The sequence below is a fragment of the Anas platyrhynchos genome, chromosome 2 (assembly GCF_047663525.1).
Source record: "Anas platyrhynchos isolate ZD024472 breed Pekin duck chromosome 2, IASCAAS_PekinDuck_T2T, whole genome shotgun sequence".
NCBI classification, from domain to species: domain Eukaryota; kingdom Metazoa; phylum Chordata; class Aves; order Anseriformes; family Anatidae; genus Anas; species Anas platyrhynchos.
In genome coordinates this window covers 44,748,236-44,765,458 of record NC_092588.1, presented here as the reverse complement: position 1 = coordinate 44,765,458, position 17,223 = coordinate 44,748,236, and the positions used below count along the sequence as shown (strand labels likewise).

The following is a 17,223-nucleotide window of genomic DNA, read 5'->3' as shown; positions in this document are numbered from 1 at the left end:
GGCCGGGCTGTTTACATGGCTGTCCTTGTCAGCCGGGAGGCCTTGCTGCGCACCGGCCTACACTTGCGCCACGGCCTGTGTAGAGGGGGACGGGGTCAAAACCTGAAGGGCACAAAAGGCTGCTCAGCAAGCGAGATAGCAATGAATGAAGTTAAAGTCAGGCCACAGAAATGGAGATCCTGGTGTGGGAGTAGCAGGAGGAAAAAGGAGCGGAAAGAGAAGGTGGTGGGCTTGTGACTGCAGGCAGTGTCTTTGCACGGGGGCAGAAACACTCGTAGCAGTGTAGCTGCATGTTGGTGAGCGTTAGCTTTGTAAAATAAATAAAAACCGTTCTTGAGTAACAAGAAGTTAATGATTAAGCTTAGCAGTTGCTGCTGTTACTTCACCAAAAACTTTGACTTGCCAAGAAGATCGTGTATGAGGTTTGGAAAAGCCACTTCAGTTCTGTCAAATGTACAGAGATGGCTACCACATCCTGAAACTTGCGTCTGATGTAAATCCACAAGTTGCTTGTTTAGAGTCTCTCAAATCCATGTTGTGACCAAAAATGTGCTTCTTCATTCCAGCACATCTTAATTTCTTCCTTGTAACTGCAGCTGTGATACAATCCTAAGCAAGCCTCATACAACGACTGGGACCTGGTAGTTTCTATTGCAAAAGTTTGCTCTCCACAGTGCAATAAACTTTTGGTCCTCTAAAATGATTAGCCCTCTTTCCAAACTCAGTTGTTCTTCTGGGAATTATGTCTCTTCTGTATGTCCATATAAGATATCTTCATGGCCAGTGGTGGGCAAAATTCTTTTTTAATGCTGTCTTTTCTCTTAGCCTCAAATAAACATTCTGACTTACTTGTGTCCATTAGTAATAAGGATATACGTTAAACTATTTGTAAGCACAGTCTGTGTTTAAAATACTCCAATTCACTATCAGTACAAAATTCCTCTTTATGCTTTTTAAACAAATTGAGATACCAAAAGTAGAATACTAACAAACTGAGCTCAGGTTGTGAAATACTGCTGCTTTTAAAAACCACTGTAGTTTCTCGTCTTGACACTTCAGTTGCATAAGAAACCAAAGTCCATTATACCAACCAAGATGGTAAGAGTGGAAGGGAAGAAAAACTTCTTCCCCTGTGGGTTTCCCATGAGAAGGTGTCCTCTGAAGGGAAGGAGAGAGCTGGGTTTCTGCACTCGTTTTTTACTTGGAGTCACACAGATTCTGAGCTATGGCTGCACCATTGCTGGTGGCAGTATCAGCTCAAATCAATGTTAATGAGGAAATCTGTGATAAAGGTAGAATTTTTATTTTTTTTTGATGCAGCTGTGATACAAAATCTCCAGCATGCCTGGCTAACTTGTAACAGGTATTCTAATATGGCCTGTTGAAGCCTGCTTGAAACTAGTAATATTCATTTCAAATGTTAACCAGGAGTTTATTCTGTTACTCTCATCTTAGCTTTCTTCTGTGCATTAATTAAATGTTAATCTATTGTAGACAGCCCTGTTCTTTTAATGAATGACTTGAGACTGGTGTATACTGATGACTGGGGAGGAGATCACCTAGCTAAGAACAAGTCTAAAGGGAGATTAAGTCTGTGCTGCCCCTTAACTTTAAATGTAGGTAATTTCTTTCAGTAAAATTGAAAAATCTACTTGGGCAGAATAATGCAAAAAATAGTTTCTGGAGTTACAGTTTCAAAAATCATCCATATTTTCCAATAAATATTAATACAGGGTTTTGGTGGTTTTGTTTTGTTTTGTGTGTTTTGGTGATTTTTCTTCTCTTTCCATTCAGTGTCATATCATGTTCAATTTCCTGAGCCAAGCAAGAGTCTGTTAAGGGACTTGTCTGCCATCCAATGCAAGGTTCGATACTAAACTCCGACTTGACATATGTGAGCTGAGTCACCACTCGTTAGGACTGATCTTTAGCCCTAAATCAGTGTTAATGTATAAACGAAGGATGTATTTGCTAAGTAAGACAAGTGATTCAAAGTACAGTAAGAACTATTCTCACATACTTTTTCACCTTTGGTTCTAAGTCATTTTCCAATCCTTCAAATAAAAGACAGCAATTTTTGGTGGAGGCTTCTGTTAAGTGAGGGACACGTTGTCTTTACCTTCGTTTCACATCTCCTCTGGTGGCAGGCAGTTCCAGCAGACATTCTCATAAAGATTCTGGATGCTGCTGCAGTAATCTGAGCTGTTAGCTTTTGGTGACTTACCATTTTCACAACTGAGATGTAGGTGGGTCTCCACTGCAGCATGGAAGGAGCAGCACTAACAGTCACATAAGAAAAGCTTTTGTCAACAGACATCTGCTTGTAAATAAAGTCATCTCAACACTATGTCACATAAGCTCTGGGTTGTTTCAGTTGGGCTTTCTGAAACTTTTTCTCTTGATGCCTTGTTGTGCTGCAATCTGAGTTCGCCCTGATGTTCACCAGGAGAGCGTGCCATCTTGTGTGTGTACGATCATACTTTTCAACAGGAAACCAGCAACAGCTTTTGTTAGTAACAATTAAGAAAGTCAGACAGTGCAGTAGTCACCAGACTGCTCTGCATGACCACTGGAGTGTGTGAACTCACACGCAGACAGAAAGCTGCCTATGGAGCATTCATGGTGTCTGTTGGCAGCACGTGGGAAAGGAATGAAATTATGTTAATTACAAGTTAGATCGATGCTAACCCAGTGAGTAAGTTGAATTTAGTTAACTTCTTGCAGTCCAGACACTCCAACATGTGGCCCCACAAAATGGAACGTTTCATTGTGGTAATCTAGTATTTGTGATGATAATAACTTACGAAACAAAGGTTAGAGGTTAGACTTGTTTTCCCTGTCTGTCTTTTTACATAATCAGTAACCTAAATTTCCCTCTCATGCAGTATCTGTTAGTTAAATCTACTTTAAAGTGTCATCAGTCATCATTTGAACTGATTTTTCTTTGTTATGCTGCCAATAGAATCAGATTTTTTTGTTGTTGTTATTCCACTTAAGAGTCATAGAAGTAAGATTTGGAAAAAAAAAAAAAAACACTGGACTGTATCATCTCCTTCACTTTAGCAGCACAGGATTAGAGGTTTTGATGGGAAATGCAAGCATTGTGTTGCTGTGTGGGAAACTTGGTTGGATTCCCTCCCTTGATCTCTCAAACTGTGTGCATACGTGCAGGCGATGCGTCAGTGTGCTGATGCTCTGCTTCGACATGTCTCACTAGGTTGTGATGCTTGACTCATTCTGCCATGGTTGAAAGTGTATTTGTACAGCAGACATAACACAGAGAGGAATAAAGGCATTTAAGGCTTCGAAATCTCGATAATACTTCCGAGAAGTAAAACTATTCATCCAATGGTCTCCTTCCCCATTAAGCGTTGCACAATCTCTGACTGAATGTGCCATTGTGCCTTGCCCTCTGCTTTGCAGGGCCATAAGTTTAGCTCCAGTTCTCTTGATGAATTCTAATTGTATTGTGTTTACTTAGATATGGCCCTAGTTCATGTTTCATCTGTTGTTGTTTTTTTTTAATCCATTCCCAACATTTCCAAAAGACTGGGGACAGATGGGGACACAGGAAGTCCTTTGCTACCCCCTCCTCCCCTCAAGAAAAAGTACAGACAGGCAGCTCTTGAAGAACAGAGGCAGTACTTCAAAGCCTGTTGGATAGCTATTTTGTGGTGATTACAAGGGAAGAATCAATTGTAGCTTTCTGGTTTGCGTCCCAGTTGTTACTCTTTGGAAGTTGTGTACCTGAGACTCTTGTTTTGTATTTTCCCACTGTATCCTCTACCCTTCTAAAGCCTCCTGCATGCTTTCAGTAGGCTGCAATACACAAATAAATAAATTCTTATGAATAACTCAGAAAAACTTCTTCCCTCTTTGCACCCTCCCTTCCTGACTTTTTTTATATAGCTCTCAGAACCTGTCAGTGTGGCAGATAGGGATGAATCCATATCATTAGGTTGACTTCCTCTTTTTTTTTTTTTTTTAATTGAGGCAATTAACTTACCATAGCATCATACCTGTGTTAGTTTGCTGGCAGGTCCCCATCTGAGGTGAAGCTGGTAGCTCCTTTGATGGGAACCCCAGGTGAGGCAGCAGGGGATTAGCTTTCCTGTCCTCTCCGTGGGCACTGAGCTTTGAGCCTGTCTGAACAAGTTGACTTGAGGACTACTGTCTGCTCCCGTTGTTGAACAAAGCGTTCTGTAATTCCATTTATACTTGGGGTTCCTTTCCATAATGAATCTTTTCTCCCTCCGCTGTCTCCTCTGCAGTGGGGTCTGGGGGCTCTTCTGCTCCACAACACCTGAACCCAGCAGTAATTTTCTGTCCTGTGGGGAAGAAGCTTTAGAGCTTAGGGATATGGTTTAGTGGGGACTGTTCGTGTTAGGTTAGAGGTTGGACTCGATGATCTTGAGGTCTCTTCCAACCTAGAAATTCTGTGATTCTGTGAACTGTGAACAAGCTCTGGATTACAGCAAGCTGGAAGATGACAGAGTCAAAGAAAGGCATTAATTTCCCACTCACTTCTGCATGTCTGCCAAACCATTTCTCATTTATTTAGTAACACATCCCCAAAAGTGGTACAATACTAACTTTACACTGTGGTTCCAATCACACAATAGCTGCATCACAGATCGAGACAGGTTCTTTTTGTTTCTCCCTTTTCAAAGGTCTAGACACCTACAACTGCTGTCACACCAACGCTCCTTGAAACAACAACATGTGGGCTCTGTGCAGAAGCATTTGGGCAATTGTCAAATTAAATTAAAAAAAAAAAAGGTTTAAAAAAATATATAAGGAGGCTGGAGTGGTTGGGGTTGAGACTGTGTTCAGTCTATTATTTTAGAGTCTTGGTTTGCCATGCTCATTCTTGACCAGCTGCCTTGTCTGAGGATTAGGTAGGGACAAATAACTCTGGCATGTGACAGCTGATGGGGTGAAAAGTGATTAAATAAGCTGACGTTCTCCCTGACATCTAGTGAGCCACCTCTGTGCACCCTCCTTTACCATGTCGTATTTACTCTCTAGCTTTATCCTATTTATATCTGCCGAGTTTTATCAAAGATCACCCTTTTGCAGTGGAAGACAGTTATTTCCTATTATCGTGATGCATGGGAATGCTAAAAGATGCAGACAGAAATTGTCTTTTTCCAAAATGGTGGTATCCTGGCAGGTAGAGAGCCTTTTCTCTTTGAATCAAGTCTGCTATTCTTTGAAATACCGAAATGCAGTCAGCAGTCAACAAATAGTATGAAACATAAACGTCTGCAGTACTTTGGCTACCCTGCTGTGTTGTCTGCACATTCTTGGGAAGCACGGGGCTGTGCGTGTAGTCTCACATAGAGAGATGTGAGACTTGCTAAATAACCAAAGCTGCTGAAAGACAATACAACTCCTGCCTCCTTAGAGAAACATTTACCCGTGAACGCAGCTGAGCAGATGTTTTGGTGACCTTCCATGTTTTCTACAGATGACATGCAGCTACTTTTTTTTTTCTTATTATTTACAGAACAGGGAGATTTTCTTTTTGGATATACGAGTGAGAGCATGTATAACAGCTGGACTGTTTGGGTGTGAAGAGTAGATTGGGGCTAAAACCAGCAGACTTTATGTTACAGAAATACCTGAATGAGATGGATTGCACTTGCAAGAGCCTAAGCAGTGGAAGTGGCAGATGCAAATGAAAGTCTGGAAGAGGCTAGTTAATGACCCAGGGCAGATCCTGCTCACAAATGTCTGACTTGTGGCAAGAACGGAGATGGACTGACCTCCTTCCTCATTTTTAATAAACACTTCCATAAACTGGGGGATAAGCCCCGGTTTAGATCTTTACCCACATTTTATCTTTCCATATTCATTTCCATCAGTAGTGGATTTACCATCTCTGCTGTAAGTACCTTCACACGGAAATAAGATTTCATCATCTGTGCAGATAATATATACTAGAATGAAACTGTTCCAATAACCTGTCTGCCAGAGGCCAGACTGAAAGATAAAGAGATATAAAGCTTGCAGTAGTAGTTCATTACTCCCTTGCACTTGGCTGCAAAGGGGTAGCCATACCTGCTCAGTGGACCATGCAGATATAACAAATCTTTGATCTTTCTGAACCTGCCCAGATTTACTAGAGGAACATTTCATTACTCTTTTTCTACCAGTGAGAGTGGGGGGATGGGGTGCTTCTATAATTGTATAGCTTTAACTTTAGATTTTTCTTATTTTTTTTGTTAAATTCCAAATTGACACAGTTAAATTGTACCGTGATTTGTTTAAGCTTGCTGTCGGTCTTGTAAAGTCTCTTGATGAAACCTTGTCTTTGGTGAAGGATGATAAAATTTCACTTCAGCTTGGAGTCGAGAGAGACTTGTGTCCATTTGACTTGTATTTCAAACAGTTTTATGGCACTTTGAGTAGAGGCTGGGGAGGAACATAATCAGAAATTGTCTCCTTCCTCCCCATTAGTTAGTTACTTGACATCTGGCTTAAATGTGTGTTGCAGGCCCCTCTTCTGCCCTTCTTTCTCTCCTTCCAATAAAAGTCTGCCTTTTTCAGTGAAGATATAAATTTCAAAAAAGCATCTATAGAAAATCTGGAGTTATAAATTATCTTTTCCAAAGGTGAAGCATTTTAACATCCAGTCCTGACAGCTTCCATGCACAGAATGCTTCTTGATTTCATAACAGGAGGAGATTAATGCTGCCCTTCTATTATGTGCTTTGGGATCTGTATGTACTCCTCTGTCGTCAACCCCCTCGTGAACTGCTGCTTATTAGCAGTGAAGGCACAGACAGCTTTGTGTTTGTGCGGCTCAGCTGAAGGAAGGGGAGGATGACACAGATAGCTACATACATGGTTCTGAGCATCTCTTTGTACCGAAGCAAAGCTCCAGCTGATTTTTTTTTTATGAGGACATGTGCAAGTCTGCGGTAGCTAGCAGGCCCTGCTCCCAGTTGCTCACAGCCCTAAAGAGTTTGTTCTGTGGTGAGGAATTTGGGACTTTCTGTAGAGAAGTTTGGGTTGTGATGGCTGACTGCCTTTTTTTTTTTTTGCCACCAAACTATCTATTGTTAAGTACATCACAGTTGTAGTAAAATAATATTAGTATGCTTCCAGACAGAGGAACTAGGAAACCTAGGATTAAAGACCTCATTCAAAGTGCTGTGTGAATATTGCTCGGGTAATACTATTATTCAAGATGATATTTTCCTTCATTATTCATGTGAATTCCTTCTTACTGCACCCAACTCAATTCCAACTTTCAAGTGAGACTTCCTAATTCATTTCTGGACTAGCAAAATGTTATCACCGCAATATCTCACAGTTTCAAAAACTTCTGGAGCTTCCATGCAGTCTCGTATTCAACTCAGCTCTGTCTGTAAGGGTGTTAAATCAGAGGTACCCCACTGGGTTTAGATCTGTCTGAGGTGACTAAAACTTGGAGTGGTGTTGTCTGTGTTTTTCCTCAGGGGACTTTAAATATAAAACACCATTATAAATTGTAATCACAGCTTGCCTTGAATAGTGGCTACAGCTGGGAATCCTGCAAATCAGACTGCCAGATCCCAAACTGGGCAGTCAGTTAGGGTCACAGACAGGTTGTTAGCTGAAGAGGACAACAGTGCTCCCTGAAGAGTAATTCAGAAGTAAGCAGGAAAGAGCAACAGCCTCTGGTCAACCCATGGAGACTGCTATGTGACAACCTCTGTAACATTTAAGAATGTCTTGCCCTTAGTGAGTATCCATGAAATATGGGCTTGGGCTCTGTGCTCTGGTGTGGTTATTTTTCTATGCTATCAGGCTTTCCCTGGTGCAACTCTTAGCCCCTCTGCTGCATGATGTCCTGGATCCATGTAGGTAAAGGTGTGCCTGCACTCGGTTCCCCCACACACCTGAATTTCCTTTGTAGGAAATTCTCCTCCCTCCTGGAGGGAGGAGGACCTGTGGAGCTGGGGAAAGCATCTTCCTCCTAGTTAGGATGTGGCTGACAGGGAAATCCCCAAACCAGGCCTGCCCTGTCTGTATGGTGGCCTGGGGATTAAACAGTGTGGCTCTCCTCTCTTCAACTCTCCCTCTCCATGCCTCCTGCATCAGTCACACCACAAGTTCAGCTTCTCTTGCCAGAGTACCTCCCTGCTTGTTGTCCAGGGGTGCATCTGTACAGCCCCTTGATTGCTCTGCACCAGATCAGGCTCAGAGCAGTGCGCTGAGGAATTCAGCTGGAGGATGCTGACAGATTTCTGCTGAGCATGTGAGGTGTTTTTTTCAAGTGCCCATCTGCTGTAGATTTTCTTGGGCTATCTGGAGTGTCTGCTGGGCAGAATAGCTTTGTCGCTCATGAAGTTTCTGCCCTCTATGTTAGAGGCACTGTAAAGCCTGTGGAAGAAGAGTTTGCAATAATATTTTCAGGTAGAGGGCCTGTGTATGGTGAAAGTTTTAGACACCTTCAGTAAGCAATTAAGCTTACAGGGAAGAAATTTGGAGCTACTAAGCCCAAAGGTAACTATTCCCTGTTCTGGGCATCCTTGAGCCACAGGTTCCTCCTAGAGGCATGAAAGAGGGACTAATTGTTCTCAGAGCCCTCCTTGCACATCTGCTAATGACGTCTGTCAAAGACAGATCTTTCATAAGGCAGACCTTCGGTCTGACCTGGTGAAGCCATTCCTGGCTTTATTACAGCGATGTAGATCACTACAGGAATGGCTTCACCAGGTCAGACCGAAGGTCTGCCTGTTCCTGCTACAGAAGCGTTAGCGTTGGTCTTTGAAGTACTTCAGTTGTCTTGGCTGAACTTCAAATAAAAGCGTGTCCTGAAGCAGACACAGAGTTAGTTAGGAAAACTCCAAGGCAACTGATTTTTGAAGTGTGGTGAAGCTTATTAACATTTGCAAAACAGCAAGTGGGAGATGTCAGCATCTTCAGCTGTTCTATACAGCACCCCAAGCCCTGCTAATAATACCTTAAAGTTACTGTGGTCACTTCAGAAAGAAGTAATGTAGAGAAGGGAATTAAAGGAAGTCTTTTGGCTTAAAAGCTGCTATTCAGGCTACAACCACAGCGTTCAGGCATACCAGTTAAGTGTGCCTCGGCCAGCAAGGTGCTGGAGCTGGGTGAGGAGCAGGGCACTGCTGGCTTGTCTGGGTGCGTGCCTGTGCCCATGCCTGGCAGGGCTGGGACAAGTCTTTCTCATGGGGCTTTGGGACCTGCTGAGCTCCCGAAATCCTTGGGTGTGGGTGAGTCCTCAGGTCTGATGGGGATACGTAGGAGCAGCAGAGTGTGGTGCACAAAAATGCTGAAGGAGCGAGAAGGTATTTCTGTAGGTGGCTGGCATCCTGACGTACTGGGTGGATTTTCATGGAGTTGAACGCTGTGAATAATAATCCAGTGGCTGGGTGCCTTGCTAATTTTAAAACGCAATTTACAGAAGGTGTGCAAACCATAGATTTCAGTCAGACTTTTACTCATTTTCTCAAGTTGTTTCTTACAACGAGTCCTGCTGTGCTTGATCACTGAGATCATCCTTCAGCCTAGTAGTAGTTAATGTCTCTGAGCTTGGGAAGATCCCTCCACTGATTTGTGTCATACAAACAGCAAATGTATCTGCCTGAGCTTTCCATTAACACTGTATTTATAAAAGAAAGTTTTTAAACTTCATGTTCATGACATGCCAGGAGCGATTGAAGTACCTTGCTGTCCCAAGCCCATGGTGCTTCCCTCCCTGCTGGTTCCCAACACTGAGAATATGGCCTTGCTGGGGGGGGGAAGGCAGTGAGGAACACTTTTCCTAACGTTTTTCCAAAGGTGACCACCTGCAAAAGAGTTTTAAGCGTGTAAGGTTTCATTTCTTGCTGTGTTAAAAGTCCTCAAAGGCCTTAGCTCATGACCAAGGAAAGCTCAGTGCTGTTCCAGCGTTAGGGAAAAGGGCTGTAGCCCCACATTTTTTCATAGCAGTTTGATGATGCTAAAATATATATTAAAAAAAAAAAAAAAAGGAATATGTTTACTGTTTTGAGGTTTTATTGTAATGGGTGTGTTTTCTTTCTGTAAAGCTTCTAATGTTTGGGGCCAAAAATGCTATCTGTATAGATACTGTGAGAGGGAATTAAGTACACAAACACAGACGCCTCAATAGTTATTTACTATTTCTAGACAGCATGTGATAGAAGGGCCTTTTTAAATTTGAGTTCAACTCCCACACGCTCTTCTCAGCCTGCCCTGGTGGAACTGGGTGCCTTTCATGGCAGGTTCAGAAGGCTCTTTGCAATCTTTCATTTCGTATTTTGGCTGCTAATAACCGGAAAAATTGACCGAGCAAAATAGTGAAGAAGTTGAGCCAGCAGTTGCCACAGTGACAGTTGTCCAATGTAAATATCTTACAACTCTTCTGTTTATCATCTGTTTTCAGGGCAGTTTAAGCTGCTGGAACAAGACCGAGATATTAAGGAGCCAGTGCAGTATTTTAACAGTGTGGAGGAGGTGGCTAAAGCATTTCCTGAACGAGTTTACGTCATGGAGGAAATAACATTCAACGTTAAGGTAGTCCCTGAATAAATATTTATCTCTGTCTAAATGATTAACTGTTACAACCTTTATATACATGGCAAGTGAGCAACGGCACTGTGTGGGAAGTGTGATTTTTAAGACAAACGAGTCTTTAGTTCTGCCTTCTGCAGTGGTGCTCTTCAGGATCATTTTTGCAGTGCTAAATCAACACGTCCTCTAAGGGCTCTCCTATCCTATGGCACTTCGGGGAGCAGTCCTGATGATCTATCCAATAATTCATCTAATTGGGATGCTGCTGCCAGATTTTAAACAAATGTTGCTTGTTGCCCCTTTTCTCCTCCCCCCTCCAGCAGTCTGAATTTTATTCTCTGCTAGCAGCAGCTGCTCAAATCCCTATCCAGAAAGCCTTATTCTCAGATAGCCTGCAGAGTGAAATGATGGGGTTGCTTCTCTCAAAATCACTGCAGCTAAGTGACATTGTGAATAAAAACAACAACTCCAAAAAAGACAGGCTTATTCTGTGTGTGTGTTTGTGCACACACACCTCTTGGGCTCGTCATAGGGTCAGCAAGACCACGAGAGGGCTTCCCGTCCCCAAACATTGTTGTGAGGTGGCACAAGACAATGACAGAACATGCTCCTCTCCCTATATTTCCAGTAAGACACCACATAAGGTAGGTCAGCTCTGGGAACAGACCAGAGTGGCCTTCAAATTCACCTGTTTTGCTTCTGTTGTTACACCACCTGAGGCTGGTTGAACAGCATCTTAGAGCCAGGATGCACTGGTGCATATCCGCATTGCGTACTCCACGAGGGAAAATGGCTGATGCTGCTGGTGCATAACCAGTACAGAGTTCCTCGTTCCTGTGTAGTGGTGTGGGGTTTTATAACAATCTTTTAATGTCTTTTTCTCTTTCTTGCATTGCTAGAGCTGGGGGACATCAGCTAGTCTGCAATTTTTATAGGTGTGAAACAAGATTGCTGAAGACTGCCGTAACTGTAAAAGCTCATTAGTTAATTCATTTAGTGACACAGACTCGTGCCTTTCATGACAGTAGGTTGTTTTCATTTATGCTGTCAATTAACCTGGAGCCATGTAACGGAGCCTTTCACAAATGAAGACTCCAGGAGAAAGTTAAATTTTGTATTTTAGGATATAATTAGCCAAATCAAGGCAACAAGAAAATTTCATTTCTACCCAGGAAAACAGTATTATCTTGGAGCTGCTAGCTCTATCCAGTGCTGTGCCAATACTTCTCAGTTGATCTATGACCAAATCAAGAGTGTGGCACAATAAAATACACAGCTATGATTTTATAAGGCTGTTTTAAAGTTTAAAACATTGTGTCTTGAGTTTAGCACAAGTGTCCTTAAATCTCTCTCATTTAGCAAGCTCAGGATTAAGCATAGCCTACTGTTAGATATCAAATCCATTTTAAAAGATATTATAGTCATACTCTTTCATGTAAATAACAGCAATAATAATCCAGGTTTAACCTAGTTAAACAGTTATCTTGGCAGTATTTCTCCTGGCAGTTTTTCCAGTTTCATAAAAGTCTATTCCAAGGTTGTCATCTTCCAAAAAATGAATGAACGTAACCAGACTTGTTAAGTGTTTAATAACTCCTTATATGCAACAGAATGACATACACTAAAATTTTAGTATAAGGGAGATGGTGTCAAAGTGATTTGAGCCAAGGGAAGAATACGGAGTGCAGTTGATTTCTGTCCAATGCAGTGTGCTGGTTTAAATTCAGAGAAGCATGTCAGAAGGTAGCTAATCTGATGCAAAAACAAAAAATGTCTAAGGCGTCTAATGAAGCACTTAAGGTGAGGAGGAACCCTGAAGTCTGGGAATTCTTTCTTGTTCTGAAACACTCAAAAATTCCACAGATAGTTTTTGAAGAAAGAGCCTGTAGAGTTGCAGGATGCCACTGGACAGTCACTGTATGATTTTGTCTGTGCTTGTTGAGGTCTGCCTGAACATGGCAATGTGCCACTGCTGTGGTTGACTCTGTGTGAACCTTGCTCTTCCTTGTAAATCCTTTGCTGCTTAGGCAGGATTTTGCAGCAAGCTCTGTAGTTTAGAGACCTACCTTCTCATTATGATGTGCTGTGGCATCTTCTCTATGGGGGTGGTTTTATTTTAATTTGTATATTCATTGTTAAAGGGAAGAATGAGCCACCTTACCCTGGGGGAGGCAGAGATGAATCTCCTTTCCCTCCTTGTTCCCAGCTGGGCAGGCTTTCTGGAAAGTGTGCTGGGGCAGGACGTTTAGGACCTGTGGTATTTTTGAAGGAGTGTTGTAATGGATGCTCAAGCAGAGCTGGGAGTAGAAGGTAGAGCCCCAAGTACTTTTCACAAAAAAAGCAAACAAGAATTTTAAATTAAACCAATGTTTTTGTAACAGCTAGAGCTACTTCTGTTAGTTCCTTTGGATGTGCATATATATCGGTACTGTGCTTGTATACCCAAATAGTTGCCTCAAGTACCTGGTAGCCAGCGGCATCTACAGGCACAGTAATTCAGAGTGATCTGGGGATAAGCTAATGGCACTCGGTCCATAGGTATTTGATCTATTACTGATTGAAAATTAGAGGCATTCTGTCAATTCTTCACTGAACAGATAGCTGATGGCTTTTTTTTGTGTTAATAGTCAATGCATAACTGCAGGGAATTTTGTTTAAATAACAGCATTACGCTACAAAGATGAAGTTTTTCTAATTCATTATGCTTGGAAAAAAAATAGTGAAATAAGGAAGTTGAGCTACCCCAGGGCCCTTGCTTTTGCTGAACCAACAACAGTAGGTTTCTGTGGTTGGATGCTGGGGTCCCATATAGGCAGCAGTCTATGCAGATATCCAGGAAACTATTCATATTAAGACGGGGGCAGAACAAAAACTGCAAATCATACTGAGGTAATTCACAAAAAGTTATCCTAAAAAGGAACTGTATGTCTGACAGAACATCGGACAAGCCATGAAAGATGCTCTCTAAACATCCCACTCAGTGTTCCAGGATCCTTTAAATATTTTGGGATATCATTTTTGTCCTGAAGATACCGCTCCATCTCCTTAGACAGGCTGTGAAACTGTTTGCAGAGCATTTCCAGGATGGAAAAGATACACGAGTTTGAGTTAACTAGCGCTATCATGATTCTTTTCTTTCCTATCAAAGATGTTGTTTGGCTAGTGTAAACTTTGATAGCTGATTTGTTTGATGTGATCCTCTTTTCACACTGGTCTAACTGTGCTGGTCCGTACAGTGTATAGGTGATATCCTGATTTGGTTGCAGTCCTGCTGGCCCTAATAAACTTGCCCTGAGCTTCCAAAGAGCACGTACTCAGAAGGCGTGTAGATACCTACACTGGCGTTTTGAAATGCTGCAACAGTGGCTTGATGAAATCAGCCTGTGTGCAGGTTTGCAGGCATTTAGTAGTACTGCATCTTGGGAATGAGTGCTTTGGTCCCCTCACCACCATATGGCTTCATGCCAGTGTCACGAGCCTACCAACCTCTTTCCTCCAGGGTCTGGTGTATAGTTTGAGTTGAGAGAGAAGCAGAGCTGCTGCCTCCATTGCCTTTTGGTGCCTTGTGCTGGCCTTCCTGACATCCCATGTGGAGAGGTGTGTCATGTCAGAGCTCTGCAGTATTACCTGTCACATTTCAGGTCATTATTTTGGAACATTGATTTATTTGAGACACCCTTAAAACAACACCAAAGCCAGTTTTTAACATAGTAATCAGGGCAAAGTCCTGGCCAGCTGAGAGGGAAGCACACATACACTACCACAGAGAGTTAGTTGTGCTTGCTACTTCTGTCTTGTGAGGCAAACATTTACAAAAGAAAAGAAAATGCTGTCTCAGTGAGTTTAATCATCTTCCTTGAAAAAGTTTGCTTCTCTTTGCTGCTTATAGGTCTTCTGAACACTGTCTATTTTATATTAAACTAAAATCTTTATCCACTTCTTACGCCCTGTAAAAAAAAAATGCTCTAATTGATCCCTTGGCTTTAATAGTAAAAACTGCATGCAGTAACTGTGCATCAGAGGCTTCATAGTTAAAAAAGAAAGAGCTCTAAGAAAAAGTCCTAACTGTGGATTTTTACTGGCAATGTGATGCTTGTGTTGCTCTAATAAGATCTAGCAGGTATAACAAGCTGTATAAAACTACAAATCATTTTTATAAGGAGTTCTTACATGCCCAAGTGATTAAAGACTTCTGCTTCAAACTATAACAAATTAGAACAATTGGAGCTCGAGACAGGATATTGACTCAGGTGTTATCAAAATCTATTTCTGAGTTAACCTTTCCTTAAGCAAAAGAAACAATATGCTTGAGCTTTCCCAAAAGAACATGTTGCCTAAATAATCATTCATCATTTTGCTGATGCCTGTCTTCTGCAGTAGATATAAAATTGGCTTCTGAATGGTTATTGAATTGCAAGTTTAGAGCATCGTAGTGACTGAACCCGACGCTGCTTTGGAACATGTTTGACAAGATGTCTGTAAGCCAGCAACCTTTCTGGTCAGCATCCTGGCATCGGTACAGGACCATTAGTATGGATCAGCATCTGGAAGGCGGAGGGTGAACGTGGTATGGAGTAGGCTGCTTCTGGTTGTGTGGGTCCCCTCTTCTGTTAGGGATTGTTCGATCAGAGTGTCTAGTGATTTCTAAATGGCTTTGCAGAGTAATGTAGCAGACACTGCCTCAGAGCTAGGAGCACTGATTGCTCTCACCTATTACCAGAAAGTGAAGATGGGATGGGAAGGGCAAAAGAGAGGTAAGGGAGGAGTGAAACTAAAAGACTCACTGGTTTGATGTATAAAGCAGCACTTGTAGAGAGAACAACTGGGAAGAGAAGTATGTTTGGGGAAGGGTTTATTCCAGGATGCTCCCAAGGCTAAATTATTAACATCAGGGTGGTCGAACACAGGAAGAGGTTGCCCAGAGAAGATGTGGATTCTCCATCTTTGGAGAAACTGAACATATAACTGGATGTGGCCCTGACCAGCCTGCTGTAACTACACCTGCTTTGAAGAGCAGGTTGGACTAGATGATCTCTGGAGGTCCTGTCTGACCTAGAGGATTCTGCAAGTCTTACCCAATAACCTGTACTGAAGTCCATGGCCCTATTTTTAATAGTTTTGAAAATGTTGTGGCCACCAGTAAATTAAAACGTTTGAGTGAGCAAGACAGATCAAGTTTGATTTTCATATGTCTTTAGATGATTTTCGAGGGTTTGCTATGTATGGTATGAACGAGGGATGTGTTTGTTGCTAATGTTCTGCAACAAATATTTACCTACCGTGTATGGTTTGTAGATGTTAACTAGCATGTGGTAAATATAAAAATGAAAAATTAAACAACCTCGGACAAGAAGAGAGGAGTTAGCTTGCTGGACTTTCAGGACTTACATTTTAAAATATCCTTGGCCTGCTGAGGTGTACCTGCAGCCTTAATTTCAGCAGAGCAAGGCTTTGGGAATCAAAGTGAAATCAGAGTTGTGCACTCGTAGACTTTTGGTTTCACTTTTTCAGTTCTTTGTTACAGATTTGGACAGCAGCTGGCGCCTAACAGATTTTTGTTCATTAAGAAGAGTGCACGACAGTATTTTTCTCATAGTGCAACAGTATTTTTCTACAATAGTGGCACGATTCTTCTTTTGCTCCAGCATGGTAACATTCAACCACATTTTGCTTATTACCCTTTTTTGCATTGCAAAAAAGGCAATAATATTTTCCAGATTTGGGGATGTAGAGTAATTTTGTCTTTAAACATGTCCAATGTAAAAATCCCCATGCTCCCAGCTGGTAGAAATGGATGCCTCTAATAAAGCCCACGCTTGAGGAGCCCTTCGAGGTGAAGCTCTGCTGGTCAATCTGCTCACTGCCTGCGCGGCAGCGTCCTTGTGCAGGGGCTGTTTGTTTGGGGCTTGCTAGGGAACCGCCGGTCGGCAGAGCAGCAGAGCAGCAAAGCTGTAGGTGGTGACACCTCCCTCGCTCCATGCAGGGGGCGAGAAGAAGCCGGGACATTGCTGGCTCGTGTGAAAATTGCAGACGGCGCTGCCCGGAGAAGCCACCTGAGGGGATTTGTAGTTATTAAAAAACACTATTCTTACAGAACGTGCCCTTGCAAGAGGAGAAGAGGGGACTGAATGGGACGTGCACAGAGCCCTGTGTGTCCTCAGCCCCCCGAGGTCAGGGCCACCTCACCAGCAGCAGCGCTCGGTCGTGGTTTTGAGGAGAAAACAGCAATAAGCGTCATCCCGCTGTTATCAGCAAAGACATCCAAGCCCCTTCCTTTCATGTCTCCGCATTTCAATATATTGTCTGACCGGTGGTGTACGCTGTGAATGGGTATTATGTACGATAAAATCCTAGTGGTTTCCTGGATTAGACCAACCAGTGTTTGTTTAGATAATTCAGGGCTTGAATGGCTTCCTGTCAGGAAGCGCTGAAGCTGAACGGCTCGGGAGGCACACCTCTTCTGGCCGTTTGCTTGGCGAGGGCTCCGGAAGATAACCATGACTTTACAAATATGCAGATCATGTCCTTACAAGGGGAAGATTATTTACAGCACTTCTCAATTATTAACTAATTGGAATTACAGCCCCGATTTCATGCAGTGGCTGGCCTGTGATGACATCCAATTCTGAAGGCTGGAATTTGGACTTCACGCAGCTACATGAAGTCTCTAGTGGTGGTGTAGATGAGGAAGGA

General features: G+C 42.5%; 1 protein-coding gene across 2 annotated transcripts in view; it reads left to right on the top strand.

The window, feature by feature from the left end:
* Window positions 1-17,223, top strand: part of GAREM1 (GRB2 associated regulator of MAPK1 subtype 1) — a 101,138-nt gene that overhangs the window by 66,770 nt on the left and 17,145 nt on the right. The window contains exon 3 of one of the 2 annotated variants that reach the window (XM_027452172.3): window positions 10,403-10,533. The exons of the other annotated variant lie outside the window; for it this stretch is intronic. Coding sequence (XP_027307973.3) covers window positions 10,403-10,533 — 131 coding nt within the window. The remainder of the gene's footprint in view (window positions 1-10,402; window positions 10,534-17,223) is intronic. 2 annotated transcript variants of the gene reach the window in all.